The sequence below is a fragment of the Miniopterus natalensis genome, chromosome 6, assembly GCF_054644295.1.
Source record: "Miniopterus natalensis isolate mMinNat1 chromosome 6, mMinNat1.hap1, whole genome shotgun sequence".
Lineage (NCBI taxonomy): Eukaryota > Metazoa > Chordata > Mammalia > Chiroptera > Miniopteridae > Miniopterus > Miniopterus natalensis.
The window spans coordinates 82,716,318-82,737,005 of record NC_142086.1 but is presented as its reverse complement, the minus strand read 5'-3'; the positions used below and the strand labels follow the sequence as shown (position 1 = coordinate 82,737,005).

The 20,688-nt window shown below is 42.9% G+C and overlaps 1 protein-coding gene across 2 annotated transcripts in view; it reads right to left on the bottom strand.

The window, feature by feature from the left end:
* Positions 1-20,688, bottom strand: part of MCM3AP (minichromosome maintenance complex component 3 associated protein) — a 42,864-nt gene that overhangs the window by 18,954 nt on the left and 3,222 nt on the right. For both annotated transcript variants that reach the window (XM_016211869.2, XM_016211870.2), the window contains exons 4-17: positions 18,339-18,417; positions 17,938-18,082; positions 16,627-16,817; positions 14,411-14,550; positions 12,823-13,020; positions 12,248-12,516; positions 10,796-10,958; positions 8,476-8,636; positions 7,472-7,713; positions 6,983-7,200; positions 5,616-5,716; positions 2,386-2,517; positions 1,886-1,999; positions 448-600 (exon numbers count right to left, since the gene is read on the bottom strand). In XM_016211869.2, the coding sequence (XP_016067355.2) occupies positions 448-600; positions 1,886-1,999; positions 2,386-2,517; positions 5,616-5,716; positions 6,983-7,200; positions 7,472-7,713; positions 8,476-8,636; positions 10,796-10,958; positions 12,248-12,516; positions 12,823-13,020; positions 14,411-14,550; positions 16,627-16,817; positions 17,938-18,082; positions 18,339-18,417 (2,306 nt within the window). The remainder of the gene's footprint in view (positions 1-447; positions 601-1,885; positions 2,000-2,385; positions 2,518-5,615; positions 5,717-6,982; positions 7,201-7,471; positions 7,714-8,475; positions 8,637-10,795; positions 10,959-12,247; positions 12,517-12,822; positions 13,021-14,410; positions 14,551-16,626; positions 16,818-17,937; positions 18,083-18,338; positions 18,418-20,688) is intronic.

Below are 20,688 nucleotides of genomic sequence, written 5' to 3'. Positions count from 1 at the left end.
GTCACATGCTCTCTCATTCCCAAAAGTAACTACTATGCTGAATGTATGTTCATTATGTTCCTTTTCTTTAGGGTTACACTACGACATATAAATCCAAAGCAATCTATTTGAATGTATACTGCTCGTATGTTGTGTACATTTCCCTAAGAACTGCCTTTTTTCATTATAAATTATGTTTTGCACAGTTATAATTTGCTTGGCTTGTTCATGGCCATCTCCCTATGTCTAGCATAAAGGATAAACCACAGAAAGCAACCTATAAATATTTGTCAAAATACAGAACAATCCTCCCCAATCTAATTCCTTACTTGTCCCTTTACTTTATACCCTTTAGGAAGGAACATGTAATGTATGTGTGTGCATGTGTGCACACGCATGTGCATAACTGTTTCTAAAAGTATCACCTTTGTAAAAAGACTCCTGTGTCTGTAAGGACCCGTGACTCACCTCTGAAGATACTTGCAGTAGCACTGAAGTTCCTGGAGGGTCTCCTTCGCAGTCTGGAAAATCTCCTCCCCAAGAAACAAGTCCACTAGTTGGGCACAGACGTCCTCACAGCAACGGGCCATGCGGACCTTCCGGTCTGTCTCCACTGCACTCCTAGAAAGGGCCATCAGCATGAAAGCCACTGCACCCAGGGCCCACACACACTGAGGGCTTGCCTTAAAAGTACAAGAGTCCATATCCTTTATATTGAAATGTAATAACGTCTTGGCTTCAAAAGAAACTTTAGGATTTTCATTTTACTTAAGGTACAGCCAAACGGAAAGAATCTCCGACAAACGTTAACAGAGATAAAGAGCAGGAGTGGCACAAGTACCAGATCACCAGTCCAATGGGGCCCTTGGAAATCGTCCAGAAATAAACCTTTATCTTAATAATATGGTTAGAAATTTTAGTTTTTAAGTGACCACTAAGCAATCTCATCATCAGCAATATTTGTTGTTTGCAGTTAGAAGTGTCTTAAGTACATAACTGGCAGCCTGTGGTCAAATAGCGGTGGCCCTCAGATAAACTAGTATCTATAGGAGAGATTTTTACAACAAAATTCTATCAACCAAGGGAGTAAAGAGGACTTTATCAAATACATTTAGTCACAAAATCAAAGCAGTTCAAACAGTCAAGACCCATTTCCAAAAGCCACCCTCTTGGGTAAGGTGCAGTCTAAGTCTCCTGGAAACAAGGAGAATAGCATGTTCCCTGCACATCAATGAGTGCTGGGTTTACTTATCTCCTAACACCCCTTCCTGGAATTAAGAACAGAAATATATTCATCATTTGTGAGGTCTCTTACTTACAGTAAATATGGAAGTAGATTCCCAATTAATAGAGATAGAAAGAAATATAAATACACTCTGCCTTCTGGCTCTGGTCCTGGTCTGCACTGGGAGCTGTGATCAGTACTAAGTATAGTAGTCCATCACCTCTGGGGCTCTCTTGGCACGCTTAAGCACGAGGACAGAGTTCCCTGCACAACTGAACCTGTCTCCCCTAAGTTTGGCATGGAAATCAATAAAGTTCTTAAGTGAGATAGCACCAAGAAACATTTTAACATATGAAATAAGAGAAGGATCTTTTACTTGAGGAAAACTAACGTAAAGTAGCCTGGTATGGAGACTATAGTCAATTCTTTTGCAGACACATCCCCAAGCCCAGAGAAGGATGCCCAATGAGGATAACAGTGAAATTGAGGCCCTCTCTGGAGGCAACAGACATAAGAGGACAGGGTTCTAGCATTTGGCTATCCAAAGATATGTGTATGTTCCTTGTCAAAGTGAAACCCAGCTAGCCTGAGCTGCCCCAGCCTGACCATGTGCCTAAATGACCCTCCCTCCCTCCTGCCAGACCACTCCTCTAGCATTGCAAGACCCAGCATTTCACTTACTTCAGTTCCTGGGAGCAGGTTTCCCTCACACATTCTATCACCACCAGTTCTGTCAGCTCTGCAGCTAGGCCCTGACTTATCTGAGTTAACACCAGTTCTCTTTCTTGTTTCAACCTAAGGGTTTAAAAAAAGAAAAAAGCCCACAGGTAATGTTTAAGAATAAAAGTAAGTGGCATCACACTCTGTGACCTCACAAGTGGAGATGTGAGTTGTGAGAACTAACCTTCTAATCCCACCTGACAGACCACACAGCTGCCCCCACTCTCACCCCACTGACCACCACCCTCCCCCGTCCCCCACTGACCAGGGGCTGCTGCTGCTCACAAGGTAGGTATAACGTCAGAACACCCATCCGCTCCCTGGGCCAAAGTATGTGAAAGCACCAGGTGAGCCTCAGGTCTGATGCAGTGGACAACAGCAAGAGCAAGACAGGCCCAGTTGGATTCTCTATGTCCACATGATCTGGCCCCATTTGAACTGCCAGGACAAGACACACTCACCTCTCTTCTTCAGCCTGCCGCCTCTCCTCCTCCTTTCGCTCCCTTTCTTTAGTCATTTCTTCAGCTGCAATTTGCCTCAAAATGCCTGTGGTTGCAGCTGTTAACAACTCCTCCATTGCAGCATTGGAAACACTAGATAGGGCAAAGTGTATAGTATTCTAAATAAATAAATAAGAGCCAAGCAAACCACATAACTAGACTTTTAATACTGGCAAGGGAAAAAATGCTTATTTGGCCTGGCTGGGTGTGGTTCAACAGTTGATCATCAACCTATGATCCAGGAGATCAAGGTTTGATTCCAGGTCAGGGCACATGACCAGACTGCAGGCTCAATCCCCAGCAGGGGGCATGCAGGAGGCAGCCAATCAACGACTCTCTCATCACTGATGTTTCTGTCTCTCTCTCCCTCTCCCTTTCTCTCTCTGAAATCAATAAAGATACATTTTTAAAAAAAAACTTATTTAGCTTTTAGCATAAAAATTAAACCCATGGTTAGATACATATAATCTATCAAAACGGACTCATGAAGAAACAGAAAACCCAAAATATACCTACAATTAGTAAGGAGATTGAGTCAATATTCAAAAACCTCTTCTGCCCAGCTGGCCATGGCTCAGCGGTTGAGCATCGACCTAGGATCCAGGAAATCATAGTTCGATTCCCAGTCAGGGCACATGCCCAGACTGTGGGCTCAATCCCCAGTCAGGGGCGTGCAGGAGGCAGCCAATCAATGACTCATCATTGATGTTTCTATCTCTCTCTCCCTCTTCCTTCCTCTCTCTAAAATCAATAAAGATATATTTTTTAAAAAAACAGAGAAGATACCATGTGCTGGCAAGAACATAGAGAAATTAGAACCTTTGAGCATTGCTGATGAAAATGTAAAATAGTGCAGCCACTGTGGAAAATAGCTTGGTGGTTTCTCAAAATATTAAAAAAAGATTATATGATCCAGCAATTCCACTCCTAGACATACACCCATAAACTGAAAGCAGAGACTCAGTTATTTGTACACTCATGTTCATAGTATAATTCGCAATAGCCAAAAGGTAGAAACAACCCAAGTGTCCATCAACAGATGAATTAAAAAAATATGGTGTATATACATGTGAATGTGTGTATGTATATTTAATAAAGTACTGCTCAGCTACAAAAAAAAAATAAAAATGAAATGCTAATACATGCCACAACATAGGTGAACCTTGAAGTCATTTTTGCTTCTGAAAGAAAACAGACACAAAAGGACAAATATGATTGCACTTGTGTTATGATTGCACTTATATGAGGTACCTAAAAGAGACAAATTCATAAAGACAGAAAGTAGAACAGAAGTTACCAGGGGCTAGGGAAAGAAAAGAATGGCACATTACTGTTTAATGGGTATAGTTTCTGTTTGGGGTGATGAAAAGTTCTAGAAATAGATACTGGTGATGGATACACAACACTGTTAATGTACTTAATGCCACTGAACAATAGTATACTTAAAATTGGTTAAAATGATAAATTTTGTTATGTATATTTTGCCACAATAAAAAAAAAATTAAGCCCATGGAAATCATTTATTTTTAGTTCTATCAAGAAAGTATATATATAACTCCAGTATAAAAAAATGAATCAAATCTACTGAAAAGATTGATCCTTTTGTGTAATCTACATTTATACAGATAAAATAATACCTTATCATTGTATCAATTTATATATGAACTAAGATTTTTTGAGATCCTTAAAAAATCCAATTTACTAAATTTATTAGATTTTAATCAGCTTTACAAAAGTTGCTTAAAGGCTTAGAAGTATTTAGAAGTATTTTTTTCTTCACCTGAGGGTATGTTTTTATTGATTTTAGAGAGAGGAATGGGGAGGCAGATGAGAGAGAGAAACATAGATCTGTTGCCTCCCATACCACCCAACTAGGTATCAAACCTGCAACTGAGGTATGTCTCAACCAGGAATGGAATCCACAACCTTCTGGTGTACAGGATGACATTTCAACCAACTGAGCCATCCAGCCAGGGCAGAAAGATTATGATTATCAAATTTATTAAGAGTAGCTCTGGCTAGTGTGGTTCAGTGGCTAGTGTTGGCCTGCACATTGAAGGGTCATGGGTTCGATTTCTAGTCAAGGGCATGTACCTGGGTTGCAAGTGCAATCCCCGCCCCAGTCAGGGTGCATGCAGGAGGCAATGAATCAATGTGTCTTTCTCACATCAATGTTCTCTCTCTCTCTCCCTCTCTCTCTCTCTCTCTCCCCCCCCCTTCTCCCTCCCTCCCTTCAACTCTAAAAATTCAATGGGAAAAATATCCTCCAACGAGGATTAACCAAAAACAATTATTAAAACTAGATGTTTGAAGTATTAGACAGAATCAGATATATAAAATCTGTAAATGTAGTTTGAAATCTCTAAGGAAATTTTACCATGGTATAAAACACAAACAGTACAAAATGTTTAAAGGAATTTAATCTGTCAAATTTAGAAACTGAAACTTAATCCAAGATCAAATAAAGTATTTTTAATTTTGGTTAATAAAATTAAATAGGTCACACTGGCCGGTGTGGCTCAGTGGTTAGAGTGTCGGCCCACACACTAGAGGGCTGCAGGTTCAATTCCCAGTCAAGGCCATGTACCTGGATTGCAGGTCTTATCCCAGTCCCCCTTCAGGACGTATGTGGGAGGCAACTAATCAATGTGTCTCTGTCACATCAATGTTTATCTCTCTTTCTCTATCTCAATCTCTCTTCCCTGGCCCCTCCAAAAAATCAATGGAAAAAATATCCTCACTCCTTGGGTAAAGATAAAAAAATTTTTTTTCTAATTATACAGGTTTTAGAGGTACAATTCTGTAATAAATCATCTGTATATTGTAGTGTGTGTTCACCACCCCAAATCTCCTTCAAGTATTTTTAATAAAAAATGAGCTAGTTTTTACTTGACTAGAACTTTAAGTCGTGTTTAAAGTTTAAAGAAAAATAGCTTAATTTACAACTTTAATGAACCCAATGTTGCTCAAAAAGCAGACATGAATGGAAACTACATGCCAGTGACAAAGAGGTCAGAAACAGAATTACAACCACCTAGAGAACAGGACCAACGTTCAAGTCTGTACAAATGGGAAGCTGCAATCTCTTTCTGAAGACTGAGAGCAGCTTTATCAGAGGAAATGTCTGGAGGGACAGAGTGTGGTCCCACTGAGTGCAGACAGCTTCAAAGCAGAAGGGGTGCCCCACTTACCCCAGAGCTGTGGCTGCGAAGGCTGCCCCAGCGGCGCCTACCTCTTCACAGTCCCTCTGAAGAACCTCCTGGATAAGCTCATCCACCACCTGCACCAGGTCCTAAAGAGAGGTCAGATGGGGGGTCAGGCGTGCCGTGCCAGCAGTGCCTCAATCCAGACCGAGCTTGTAACCAAACAATCTGAATCCACAGCCTAAGGGCACTGAAGATCTTCACAGAACCATCAAGGTCTCATGGAATTCGTCCAGGGCAGAAATCCCAAGACCGTGTCAATGGACACTGTTTAACCCTTTGCGGTCATATTAAATTTGGACATGGGTGTCGTACTCGTCCGAATTAATTTCCATTGAAAGAGCAGTGATACATAACATGCAAGATTATGAAGGATAAACAAGAGAAATTATGAACTGATACATGAATGAATAGTTAAGATTCGTACGGTTCCTTGCTGTGGTGGCTGAGAGCAGACATATGACCGGAACGGTAAAAAAGCTTTGGTGGCTGAGAGTAGACAAATGACAGCAAAGGGTTTTAAAGATGTTTTAATGACCCTCACACAGGGTTAATGATGCTGTTTCTGGAAAGTTTTCCTGGTAATGAACAGAGAGGAGCCTTCTGGAGAGGATGGGGCAAGGCTGCTGCCGGCTCAAGGATTGCTGCTCAGAAGGCCCACAGTGCCACCTCCTCACATCAAACATGCTCAGGGTCTGCAGCAATTCTTCACATTCCTCCTTGACCCCCTGGCTGGGGTGGTGTCAAGCACCTTTCCAAACAACAAGTGGCGAGACCAAGTCCCACACCGTGGTGGACAGACCCTGCTCGACCCCAGGACCATGCCTGTAAGTGGGCATGCAGGGCTACCTGTGGTCCTCATATCCCTAGTCAATGCATCCACTGGTTTTTGAATGAGCATGTTGAGCACCATTCAGAGCAGACAAATGGGGCACAGGTAGGCGCTGGGATAGGATGACCATGGACACCACATGTCTTCAGAGCTCTTGGCACAGGAAGTCCTCCACACAGGGCAGCACTTGTTTTATCAACAGCATTAGGTCCATAAGAACCCTTTAACTCATTGTGCAGATTCACCTGTGACCTTTCAAAGACAGACATGGGCAACAAGCTAGAGACCTGCAGGTCATCCCTGCTCTCAGAGCCTCTGGCTCCTTGTCTGAGACACAGACTCAAGCCTTGTGGACTGGGTCCCAAAGTGAGACCTGCCATGGCTAGTTCAGAACATTCTAAGGTGACATGTGCAACCACTTCAGTGGGTTTAGTCTACAGACAATGGTCAGGCTGGACATCAGATGCCGCTGGGTGCTGGCGCTCAGTGGGCTTCTTGGAGGCCAACCTGGAAGACTCCTTACCGCGTCAGAGTACACAGGCTCAGGCTTTGCAGGAAGAAGCTCTGGCTGCACAAGGGGCTGCACAGGGGGTTGGAAGAGACTGGGTGCCGCACTCGGGGTTGCTGCTGGGTGGTGAGACAGGTAGGGCAGTGCAGGCACCGAGATGGGAAGAGGTTGGGGGAGGAGGGCAGGTGGGGACACATCCACCTCAGTACCACACTCCTCTCCTCTCACCCCACCTGGAAGAGAACAGGAAAATGTGGGCACTGAGGACAACCTCTAGACCATCCACAGTGACTTTAAAGACTGGCCACCCTCCCTGAGCTTCATGATGAGAACCAAGCACCGTGAAGCCAGGGAGCCTTTCAGGCCAATCTCAGGGTGACACACCTGAGTACTGAGCCAACATCCACACCTGCACCCCAAAACAAGACAGATGCTTCTGGCTCCCAAGATGCTTCCTAGAGGGACAAGCAGCTAGTTCCCTCCCACAGCTGCAGCTCCACTCACCTGCTGCGTCCAAGCTGGATCTCTGAGTGCCCACAGGAAGCTCCGCAGCCAGGCTCTCCCCGACGTACTTGTTCTGGGAGTTGAAGCTGCACACTGGGGTATGACGAGGAACAGGGGGCAACGGCCCTCCATTTACAATTTCTCCAACAGACACCATCAGCTTCCTGGTAATAAACACCGACTTCCTGGCCTTCAACAATCCTTCTGGTTCCAAGAATGAGGACCGGTTCAGCTCGACACAGCTACCGAGACCACAAAGAACCCACAGAGTAAGAGGCCAGCCTTCAAGTCTCAGTGCCCGGCAACAATGCTAGAAGCCCTAACCCTGTCATGGAGTCACCACACAGCCACATGGAAATTAGGAGGGAAGCAGCACCCACTGCTGCCAGCCTACATGGGAGCCACCTGGCCTGTTAACAGCCACACATGCACACTCCTGGCTCCTTCCAAAGCTGCCATGTCTCCGTATGGACAGGACTGCAGGCAGCACAAAAGCAGTCAAGTTAGAGGGAGGGGCTGGGAAACACAGCTCCAGGGCATGCCTATTATGCTTTGTATCATGATGCCATTTTCTGAGAGGGTCTGTGAGCCTCATCAGGTTCTCAAAACACTCAAGAGTCCAAGCAGAGAAGCCCCTGGCCTGGCTCCCTGTCGTCCGTCTGGGCCATCAGAGTTGGGTGGTGGCCTGTCATGGACCAGCAGAGGCCATCCTCAAGGAACAGAATAAGGAGGCCCTAACCTTTACCTTTAATTTCTTCAGTGACTTGTGAAAAACACTGATTTTGGAGTCACAAATTACTGGGTCTGAACCCAATCTGCCAACAAGCAGCATGTGACCTGAGGACGTTCCCCAGACACTCTGAGCCTCGCTATATAGACCAGGGTGAGGCAGCACATGAAACGTGCCTTCTCCAGGGCCTTGCACGTTGATGGCACTTCACAGCTCTTTGTCAGAATTAAGACGAAAAAGAGAGAGGCCCTGCAGTTTCACACTCAGCTCCTACCCATCAGAAACGGTGAGACCATGGTAGTTGAGGAAGTCTGTGGCCTCTTCGCAATCTCTGAAGAGCAGCATGCGCACCACACCGTCCAGGGGAAAAATGGTGGATCGCTGTGTGCTCACAGTGTACGCGATGTTGAGTGCCCGAAGAGCATCCCTGCGGATCTGAAAGGAGAAGCCAATCTTATTGCAGTCTCAAAGAGTCAGTCGCCCCAAGACCACAGAAAGGCTGGCATGGGGGACAGGGCTTATGCTGTAAGCTCAGTCCGTCTAGAAAGCAACTTGGCATTATGGTCCCAGGCTTGGCAATCTAAGGCCATTTGCTCAGTGGAAGATGCCCAGGAATGCATGCAAAGGAAATAACTTAGTACACAGAAAAGATTAGCCTGAAGGCCTTATTTGTAAGAGAAACTAGAAAACAAACCACCCCACAGCAGGAAACCGAAAGTAAACTGTGCAGCATCCACTCAATGAAAAGTTGTGTAAATGCTAAAAATTATCACAAAGATATTCACAAAAATTATCACAAAGAATGCCATTAACAAATGCATGACATGAAACTAAGTAAAAGAATCAAAAGCAAAATTGTTCCAAAGCATTATAACCAGTGCTTTAAAAAAAGAGGACAAATGGAAAACACAAAAATGCTAATAAAACTTGTGTTGGGCGACAGGACTCTGGGTGGCTTCTCCCAGTGTTCCTGAATTAACTCCACCAGTATTTATCAAGTGTTTACTTCATGCGTGGCATTGTTAATGCTGAGACTACAACAGACTACAAAACAAAATCCCCATTCCCACATAGCTGATGTGCTGGAGACCAACCCTGAATAAAATGAACATATAAAATACACAGTACAGCCCGGCCGGCGTGGCTCAGCAGTTGAGCATCGACCTAGAATCCAAGAGATCGAGGTTCGATTCCAGGTCAGGACATATGCCTGGGTTGCAGGCTGGATCCCCAGTTGGAGGGCGTGCAGGAGGCAGCCGATCAATGACACTCTCTCCCATCATTGATGTTTCTTTCTCTCTCTCTCTCTTCCTCTCCCTGAAATCAATAAAAGATATATTAAAAAAAAAAAAAAAATACTCAGTACATTTAATGACAGTGCGATAGAGAGAAAGCAGAGGACAGAGCACTGATAGGGTGGGCCCAGCCAAGAACACGGTAGCCAAGATATGAAGGATGTGACCTTCGTGTGGCTGTCAGGAGGAAGAGCAGTGAGAACAGCAAGTGCAAAAACCCTAAGGCAGGAGGGTGTGGGACCTGGAGGGCGGGAGACACCATTATAGTAGAGGGACAGTGTGGGCTCCAAGTTATTAAATAAAATGGGCACAAATGGTGAACATTCTTGTAACATGAAATAATCATTATTAAATATTAATAATATTTAATATTAAATATTTAATAATCATTATTAAATAGTTAATAAAATATTAACTATTAGTTTTATTTATCAACTGCACGGAGTTCCCCAAGTGGCACACTGTTAGAAATCTTTTCACTTGTTCCAGAATTTCAGTTCTGTTGGCAATCATCAGATCTGACAATGAGCACACCTGCAAAAGATTCTTAGCCTGGGATATGACTTTGGGTTTAGTTACTGTTTACAGGAGGACTTGGTACGTTACCAAAGAAGAAAAATAACTTGGAGTCTCAAGAGCCAGCCAGCAGGTCCCTGAGATCTCCTAGGCAGCCTCCTCTGCAGCCAGTGGACCCCAAGAGCTCTCAGCATGGACTCCTGCTGGTGGCATCCTCCACCCTGTGGTGGGGGAGCAGCATAGAGTGTACACCGTGAGATAGGTGTGGGCTACTCTGTCATCACTCCCAAGTGCCCTTGGGCTGGGGCTGAAAACCTGATTGGCGATTCTGAGACCAGGAGCTCACACTCTAGGCAAAGCCCCAGGTGCCTGCCTTTGTAACCCCAGAGCACAACACAGCATCAGCAAAAAGCAGGCACTCAAGATATTTATTGAAATGCATTTAGTTACATCAGTTCACTCTAAAAATTTAAATTGGTAACACTAAGCATTTCATTTCTAAATTAGAGACTGTGTGTGTGCAGTTTTTTGCTTTCTATTTCCAGGGAAGATAAAGTGCTAAACTCTAGTTATATGGTTCTAAAGAGATTTATCTAAACTGTAAGAACAGTATTTTTCATTGCCTTTGGTGATCAACGATGCCAACCCTTGCAGAATGGGGTAACACCAGTGACCCTGGGGGGCTGCCGTGAGGGCTGCACAAGTTCGTGGAATAGAGGACTTAAATATCACAAGTAACCACCTGCTTTCTTCTAATTCTGCAAGTACAGTAACATTACTCACCTGATTAAAGTAGCAATGTAAAAGACAAGCATTCAGGTACGAAGCTGACTGGACCAGTTTGAAAAATCTCACAAAATTATTACTATTCAATGCAGCAAAAGCCTGAACAGCAAATTTCACCTCAGAGGAGTTTCTAACAGCAGGATGGAACTGTTGTACTTCTCTGTTAATTAAAGGAGATAAAAGAGATTAGACTTTTATTTGTAATTAGACAAAACATCCATAAAAACAGATCTGATAAAAAACTAGATTTCAACCACACTGAGAAAGAGAGTCTTAATGGTGATATGTGCCATCACATTCAGTGTTTCCTAACTTCAAAGCTGCCACTCTTGGGCCATGTATATAAAAAGGTTTTCTTCAAGATGATGATAAAGTAAATAAACTCAAGCAATTTAAGAACTGATTATCTAAGAATTACTTTAATTCCAACTGACTGCCAGCTGTGTTTGATGACAATGTCTAAGAAACAAAATTTAACTTTTTGCTTAGAAATAAACTGATTTAACTAAATTACTCAAAACAGAATACATACGCCTATCACATGTGAAACGACCACACAGCCACTTTCCATGACAAGTTTACCTCCAAGACTTAATTTTAAAACTTAAAATCAATCATACATCTAGATATTTTGTGACAAGGTTCTTGGGGTTCTACTAAGCTAAAAAAGAGCCCTGACTGGTGTTGCACAGTTGGTTTAGAGCATCCTCCCACACACCAGAAGGTGGCAGGTTCAATCCCCAGTCTAGGTGCATGTGGGAGGCAACCAAATATTTCTAATGTCGATGCTTCTCTCTCCCTCTCCCTCTGCCCCTTCTCTCTCTCTCTCTCTCCCCTTCCTCTCTCTAAAATCAATTTTTTTTTTTAAAAGCTTTTAAGCTAAAAAAGAGTTTCAGCATAAATAAGGGAATCTGGAACTAAAGGAGACACTGGTTGTTATTAAGTCCAGTTTACCAGAGACTGGGATTTAAGAATTCATTCTTTCTTAATATCACACCCTTAGCATTTGCTTCACACAAGTTTTATTACTTAGATCTTTGTTGAGGTATGTGTGCATACATGTACAAGGAAAAACGCCTGCATACAGCGAATTGCTAACAGCTCTGATAGGGTACCCTGAACACTGGTGTCCTGGTTTCACTCTCTTATTCTGCTCATCCATCCAATTCCTTCCTCATTTTCTCTCGTTGACATGGAGAAATTATTCTCAGGAAGGATTTGGAGCCAACTTTAGATATGCTGGTATCAGCGCACATCCCCATCCTACTCCCAGTGGCTCAGCTCAAGGGACTGCACAGCCCAGCCCAGCCCAGCCCAGGTGTCATCATCCCGGCATTAAGAACCAGAGACAACTCAGCACTATCAGGCACTGCTAATCCCAAAGCTCTTTTCCTGTTTACACCCTACTTTCCAGACAGCTTAGGCTAGCTTCAGAATTTGAAAATTCACCTTAGGATGTCTCCCTTGTTGAGATTGAGCAGCACATTGTAGCCCTGGAACTCAGCTTCGCTGGCACAGAACACACCCTTGTTCCTCAGGTCCTGATACATCTCCTTCAGGCTCTGAAGGCACTTGGTCATATTCTCATTGTTGATCTTGGCATCAAAGGAGGACATGGGCTCCTCACACATGAAATGAGCACAGTGGATATGAAGCCGGGCACACTTCTCAATCAGGGACACCGTCATGGGATCACACAGGTGCTGCTGTGTGATGTCCTGGCCACGAGCAAGAGGGGAATATTACACATGTATGCACACACGCACACACACACCTTACATGCACGTGTCTCATATGCACAGATCCCATAAACATACTCCCATGCAAAGAATAAACTACTAAAAAATCATGCTTATTACCTGAATTTCTCCTATTTCAATTTGAATAGGACTTTGTAATGATTTTACATAATAGGATACTTTTTGTTACAGATAAAATATAACTGAGTAAAATGACAAAAACTCCCACTTTCACTTTGGAATTCACATATATTTTCTACTTTCCTAATCAGAAGAGGCTGATACCTTCCGTATGCCCCGTGTGCGGTTCCACAGGAAGTCGTACCAGTCTCGTAGGTTGCCCTCCTTCTGGTCCATAATCTGGGTCACCAGATAGTCCATGGTCCTGCTGAGCACTGCTGAGGGCCGCAGCTCATGCGACAGGGGCTCCTCCTGATCAGCTGAGGAGCGGCTATACTCCTTGACGGCGGCTGCATGGTCCACCTGAAGACACAGAGTGGGGACAAGCAGCTGAGTGTCAGGTGCTGGGCCAGCCTCCCAGCAGCTGTGTCTTAAAATAAGGGGGGAAATCACACACACACTCACATAGGATCAATACTACAGATACAATTTTTATATATAAAATTTCTGTTTGAAGGTGACAATCAACTGAGAAACATTTTGAACATAAGTGGCCATAACATCAAGAAGTGGAGGAACATAAGTGAAGACACACTTGCTTGATTCCAAGCACAATAGTGTGATAGGTGAAGTACTTTAAAGCACTTTCAAAGGTCTTAGCCATGTTCAAACACCAGATTAAGTCTACACAGACCAGGAATGAAACAGAGACAACAGTGAGGACTGGGGGGCATAGCAGAAGCAGGGGCCTGGTGGCACCAGGCCCTATTGACCACTAGAGGCTTTGAATTGCATCTTCCACCTGCAAAAAGGGGCTGAAGACATGTGGCCTAGGGCAGAAGCACAGATGTCCACAGACCTGGGCTCTGGACATCCACTGCAAGCTGTTGTTATTGTCCCCTGGGATGGGAGCCCAGAGCCTCTCCCATGACAGTTGCTGCCTGACTGAGGGCCCTGCATTAGGTAAAGGCAGGTATAAAACCACCAGCAAGAGAAAAAAAAGCCCAAAAGCAAAACTAACAGATAAAAGGACCTAAAATGGTGGTTTCTGGGGGAATAATTTGGGGACATGAACTGGCACATGTTCAGGAACCTGAAGAAAGGTCATACCCTCTGATGCAGTTAACTATCTGAAGGAAATAATCTAAACACCTTAGAAGCATTACACACAGCATGCCCAACTGAATTATTAATACAATTAAAAAATTAGAAACAGTCTATCTAATGATTGCAAAATGGGGAGTTTTGACAGAACTACATAATTAAATAATACTGCCATTTAAAAATGTTTATAAAAAGTTCATAACAAAAGAAAATGTTGATGATATAATTTTAAGTGAAAAAATTTCATACAAAATTGTATCTAGTACATAATCTCAAATGTGCAAAACATAAACATAGGAAAGAATAGGAATAAAATTGTGAAAAGAAAAAACAAATGCAGAAAAGTTTTTTAATCTATGAAATAAAGCTGCATCGACATCTATACTTCAGGGTCCTATATGGTCCTGGCACCTTACACAAGATTGCTTAGTACACAACTCACAATATAAACAATGTAGCATTACTGTTAATAGCACATTCCACCACTCTCTAAAAAAGTAAACACTCAGATCAAGTATCAATATGTACAGAAATTATGAAAGAATAAGCCTCTCCTCCCTGCCCATCCACCTCCAGCCGATAATCAGTCACAGACAGTGGCCTGCAAGGGACCCGGGGGGGGGAGGGGGGGGGCAGCGTAGGGCTTCACCTGGTCAGTCCCTGGGATCACTTCAAATACACTCAGCTGGCTCCGCGTCTCCCGCATGTAACGTTCCTTCTCAGGACACATGTCAGGGCATGTCCCAACAAAAGTCTTCGCTTTGTCCAGGTCCGTTCTTTTCACTCGAGCTAAATGACATCAAACAATAAAAGCATACCACACAGTTACTAAGAATTCAGAGAAGTGTGTTTTCATAATGATAAAAGGAAAAATAAAAATAAAAACAAACATCACACAAATCACACAAAAAATATTTTTAAAACACTAGGCCTCAGGAAAAGAAAAGCATGGCCTATCACGAGGGGGCAGCATCAAGGCCTATAAAGACCCCCAAGGCCTTCTTGCCTCTCCAGATGGATCTCTTCACTGCACACCACAGGCAGAGGGGCACACATTGCATTTAAGGCTCCTATAATGACCTCATTAATAAACACTCATGCTACAGTATGTTTGTTAAAAGAAACAATTTGTTAAATGTAAATATTCAAAATATATCATTATCCTAAAGTATTTCATCACGTTTTTAATATAACAAGAATCACATAATGGAAGTTACCTGGTCCTGACTTGAATAAACCACTATTATCGCCCACAGAATTAAAATAATTACAAAAGCATCTTCTAAATGAAATGGAATGAACAACTTCACAACTCGAAATATATACATCTTATTTTTGTTTTTGGAAAATTGGAATACCTATTAATAATTTTATTTGGAATATAAAAATCACCATGTCAGTGACATAATTTACAATGGCAGCTTTTATTACAGTGTTAAGGAGGCACTGGGATTATTCACTGATTCACAGTATTTTTTGTTGTTTTTTAAATACATCTTTACTGATTTCGGACAGGAAAGGAGAGGGAGAAAGAGAAACATCAATGATGAGAGAGTCGTCATGGATCAGCTGCCTCCTGTGCCCCCAATGGGAATCGAGCCTGCAATCAGGGCATGCGCCCCAACAGGGAATCAAACCTCAATCTCCTGGATCCTAGGTCGATGCTCAACCGCTAAGCCACACCCAGCCGGGCCTGATTCACAACTTTTGAAAAGAGAAAAATCCTACAGCTAAAATTTAATTTTAAAAAAGCTTTGCAAAGAGCACATGTGCCTTTTTCTTTTTTCACTACATATAGTTTTAATGTTAATAGAATGCTTACTCTTGGAATAGGTAACACACTCACATGGTTCAATAATCCAAAGGTATAACAACATCCAAAACAAATACACCCTCACACTTTGTTCCCCTTCTCCTGACAATCAGTGTGAGCAGATCCTTTCACATCTCCCGTGACTATTTTATGCACACATAATACAACTATGCTGACATATGCACACACACACTCCCTTCTGCTTTGTATACAAATGGAAGCACACTTCAGATTTCCTGCACCTTGCTTTTCTCACTTCACAAAAAATCTTGATGAATTTCTACGAAGAAGACCCAGTCTATTAAACTGTTTACAATCCCACTGTGTGTACAACCAGTGTCCAATCTTTGCCGCCACAACCTCATGTATGAATCACACATACTCCCTATGGGATACAATCCCTGGACATGGAATGCTAAGTCAAAGGCATGAGTTTTTTTGTATCTCACAGATCCCACCCACCTGCCCTTCTCTGCAGGAGTGTGAGTTCCCAGCCTGCCCAGGATATATCTCCATGGGGTGTCATCTGTATCTCACTGTGTGATGGGGTGAACATCTTTCCACATAGTTAAGAGTCAATTCAGGATACTTCCTTTCCCCACTCCAGTTCCCACTAGGTTTGGACTTTTTCATACTGACATGCACAGGACTTTCTCTATGAGAGAGTCAGCCCTTTGTCTGAGTTACAGACTTTTCCCCTGGTTGAAATTTCTTAGTTTTACTTGTGATTTCTGTCAAAATTTTCATTTTTTCATGTGCTTTCTGAATGTCTAAAAATTGCCTTCAAACTGTTTAATTTAGCATGGATCAATAATTTGTAGACTTTATTCCAAAAACAAAATAAAATCAAAGACGTATCTCCATTATACCCATGTCTACATTCACCTCCTCGGGAGACTGATAAACAAAGACTGCCTGTGGCTCATCACAGGCCCTGAGACTCAGCAACAGTGCAACCATGCTCAGGGGTCGCCCCTCACAGCTCCTGAATAGGCCTTGTTATGACCCTTTACAAGGGTGTCTGGACCTCTGCAGAGAGGCAGCCATCATACCTTGCCGCATGATTCTGTCCCTCTGGTCAAGCAGCCGGTACTTCTCTTCAGATGTCTCAGCCACAGTGCCTATCAGCACACTGAGGGAGGACACGCATGGCCCAGGACCCTCAGAGCCCTCAGAGCCTGAGTCAAAAGAGTCTCCCTCAAATGGGTGAGCCTTCAGAAGACCTGGCTTCTTCACTGGAGAGCTACAAAGAAAGGAACACATTAGGGCCTTGCACCCATCCAGCATCTGCACCATTTCCACTTCCGAACACTTCCCTTATCTTTCAAGATTTTCTGCTCCTCTAAAGCTGATAAACTACAAACTCTGCACTGAGATGAGCTTTGATAATGCTGATGAGCAAAAAGGTGTTATTCATATTATTCACTGTCATTTAAAAATTTTGAAAAATTTCATACTTTTAAAACAAAATGAGCCCATTTAAATGGCTGAAATGATTATTTATAGATTTCTATATCAAAGAAATGACATTCAGCCTGGAAAATCAACTCTTTACCACAATGAGGAAATATCATGCCTATATGTTTTCATACATAACTTCACTTCAGTATAAGACTGTACTATAAAAAATGGGATATTCTCTCTCAGCTTCCCCATTTCCCAGCTGGCTCCCAGAACTCTGTGAACTTGAATGTCAAAGAAGATATAAGAAGGGTTAAGTGAGAAAGAAAAAAAAAGCAAAAGTAAATCAGCAACTAAATTGTTAACTGCAAAGTAGAAAGTGAGGAAAACGATACATTGCCCAAAGGAGGTGAAGGAGCTAGCTGGCCCAAGAAGCAATCCTGCTGTGACAGGGAGGGGGACCTCGGAGAGGGGCAGGAGGAGGGAGGAGGGCATGGGGAGTGGGGAAGGAGCATTTGGAGAGAGACAGCCCCCCACTGGCACACACTATGGCCACCCAGTTATAATGCAGCCTATGATAAGCTGAACCTACAAAAATCCACGTTGGAAATTGCTAGAGTGGCTATTAGGAATACACGATTACAGCCAGTTAGAAGTTTTAAGGGAAAAAGTAACTGCTTATGTATTTACATGTCAGGTAGAACTACATGACAGCAACTGTACCATATGCGGGACCCAGTCAGGCGACAGGAGCCCCAGGGCCTCCTTGAGGCACTGGTAAGTGGCTCTCGTTGTCAACTCTCCTGTGCCCGCCCCTCGCCGTCATCCCTTAGCCCCTACTCTGGGGCCTGCTCATCACCCACTTCCCTTCCATGCACTGGCCGGACTGCCGTAAAGTCCCTCCTGTTTACTGACACTAGACATCAAAGAACCCATATGCCATGTCAAATGACCAGCTGTACCTTTTACTCATGAGGCCACAGGCTGCAGCCCTCCCCATGGGCTTGCCAAGAGGGGAGTGTGGAAAGGATGTATCCTCAGTGCCCTGGCCAGCTTCACCTTCACCTGGTTTCTTCTCCTTGAGGGAGAAAGGTTTCTTGTTGGGACCTGAGGAGCAAGAGTCAGAACAGAGTTTACAATATTACATGTCACTTGACACCGGATTTTTACTTTTTTTTTGAGAAAGTAAAACTCTTATAATTGATACGTGAGGTTACAAAGGAGCCCAAGGAAACTCTAAGAAACACAAGGATCGATTTGGATCCAGCCCCCCATTGGCCTTGGGGAAGGGTTCCCACTCAAAGCTTAAAGGGCCCTGCACACAAAGCATTAGAGACTGTGCAAAGAATAACTGAAAACTCACTTATTTTCTTCTTGTGCCAAAAGATAGATATGTCTTCATGCAAATTTTTCCCCTTCTTCCTGGCCAGGGCGGCAGAAGCCTGGAAAATAGTCCACCAAAGTGTGAGGCTTCAGGAGACCACAGGAAATGAGATTCATTACTCAAATGCAGTCAGCAAAAGTACACGCAACAGAGCAACACCTCCACCCACTACACGTCTGACCACACTGTCGGCCTCCAGCGTTGGGAGCCACAGTCCTCGCCTCCCTTACCTGTCTCACACCTGATATTTGCTCTTCTTTTTGAAATTATCTACTTTATTGTGATAGAACCCATAACCTTGGCCTCACTAGCATTTGGTAAAATGATTCTCACCATCTGATAACACATACAGCAATGGAAAGATACAGCCAAGTCAAGAGAAGCTGCAGAATGATACACAAAGAATACAATGTATCACAAAACACATAAGACCAGGTACTTGTTAGTATACCTACAGATATACCTATGACAATCTCCAGAAAAATACACACTACACCAGTAACTGTACTGGCTCCTGGGTAACGGAAAAGATGGGGAAGATCAGGGACCTCAGCTTTGTACATATCAATGAACTGCTTACGACGACAACATATTTATATGTGTTATGTATTTATTATATAAATATTTTTTAGGGTTCAGCTGGAAAAGCACACTGCCAAAAAATAACCATAAAAAAAATGAGGATTATCATATGATCAGCAATTCTATCTCTAAGTATACACCCAAAAGAACTGAATGCAGGGTCTCAAGAGAGATTTGCACACCACATTCAAGGTAACATTATTCAAAACAGCCAAAAGGTGGAAACAACCTGTGTCCATCAACAGATAAACAAAATGAGGTCTATCCATACGAATATTATTCAGCCATAAAAAGGTATGAAATACAACCGCATGAATTAAAACATTATACTAACTGAAAAAACCAGACACGAAGCGACAAACTGTATGACGCTACTTACTTGAAATATCTAGAATAGGCAAATTCACAGAGATAGAAAGTAGATTAGAGGTCACCAGGGCCTGGGGATGAAGGCAATGGGGAGTTACTGCTTAATGCTTACTGAGTTTCTACTTGGGATGATGCAAACGTTCTGGAAATACATAGTGGTGACAATGCACAACACTGTGAAAGTAATTAATGCAAATGAATTGGAAAAAAATCAATAGGAAGGAAGAAATAGCAAAAGCCCTAAAACTGTGCGTACATTTTTTTTTTTTACTATATCTTTATTGATTTCAGAAAGAGGAAAGGAGAGAGAGAAACATCAATGATGAGAGAGTCGTCGTTGATGGGCTGCCTCCCGCACACCAGACTGGGGATGAAGCCCACAACCAGGGCATGTGCCCTGACCAGGAATCGAAACAAGATCTACTGGATCCTAGGCTGACACTCAACCACTGAGCAATGCCTGGCTGTGTTGCGTACATTTTTGCACAGAACTTCCTCTCTCAGAAGTTTAAACAAAGGATGTAAACGACTCAGAAATATATGCACAAAAATGTCCGCAAGTAGAATGCTGGCCAAGTAAGTAAACAGGATAGAAGGCCATCAGCATTTCACAATCGCATTCTAATCTAGACTGTTTATTGACTTCAGAAAATACTAAAGATTGCTACATGAAGAGATTACCTACAGTATGATCCTATTTATGAAAAAACAATGTGCCCAAGGACACGGACAATGGTGAGAAGAGGGACGGGGAAGGCGGTGGGTCAGGGTGGTCATTGGGGAGAAAAAGGGACATCTGTAATATTTTAAACAAAAATAAAAATTTAAAAAAAGAAGAGAAAAAAAAACAATGTGACTATGCAATTGCAAAGACATTAACCAAAATATTCAGCTAGTATCTTTTTTTATAAAAAGTTCTTTTTTTAACATATCTTAATTGATTTCAGAGAGAGGAAGGGAGAGGGAGAGAGAGAGAACATCAATGATGAGAAAGTCATTGATCGGCTGCCTCCCGCACGCCACCACCCCTTCCCACCCCCCTGGGGATTAAGCCCACAATCCAGGCATGTGCCCTGACTGGGAATAGGAATTCTATCTCCTGGATCCTAGGTTGATGCTCAACTGCTGAGCCACGCCCGGCCGGGCTTCAGCTGATATCTTAAGAGGATAGAATTATGAGTGATTCTGTGCTCCCTCCCATAGTATATTGACAGGCAATACTTCTACCATTTAACAAAAGTATAAAAACATGCTTTCTACTTTATAAATTTCTATAGAACTTAATTTCTCCCAAGAATATTTTTGAAAATAATTAAGATATAAAGCTACATAATGTGAGCTGTTAGTCCATGTATGTGAACATCCTACAACAACTGTG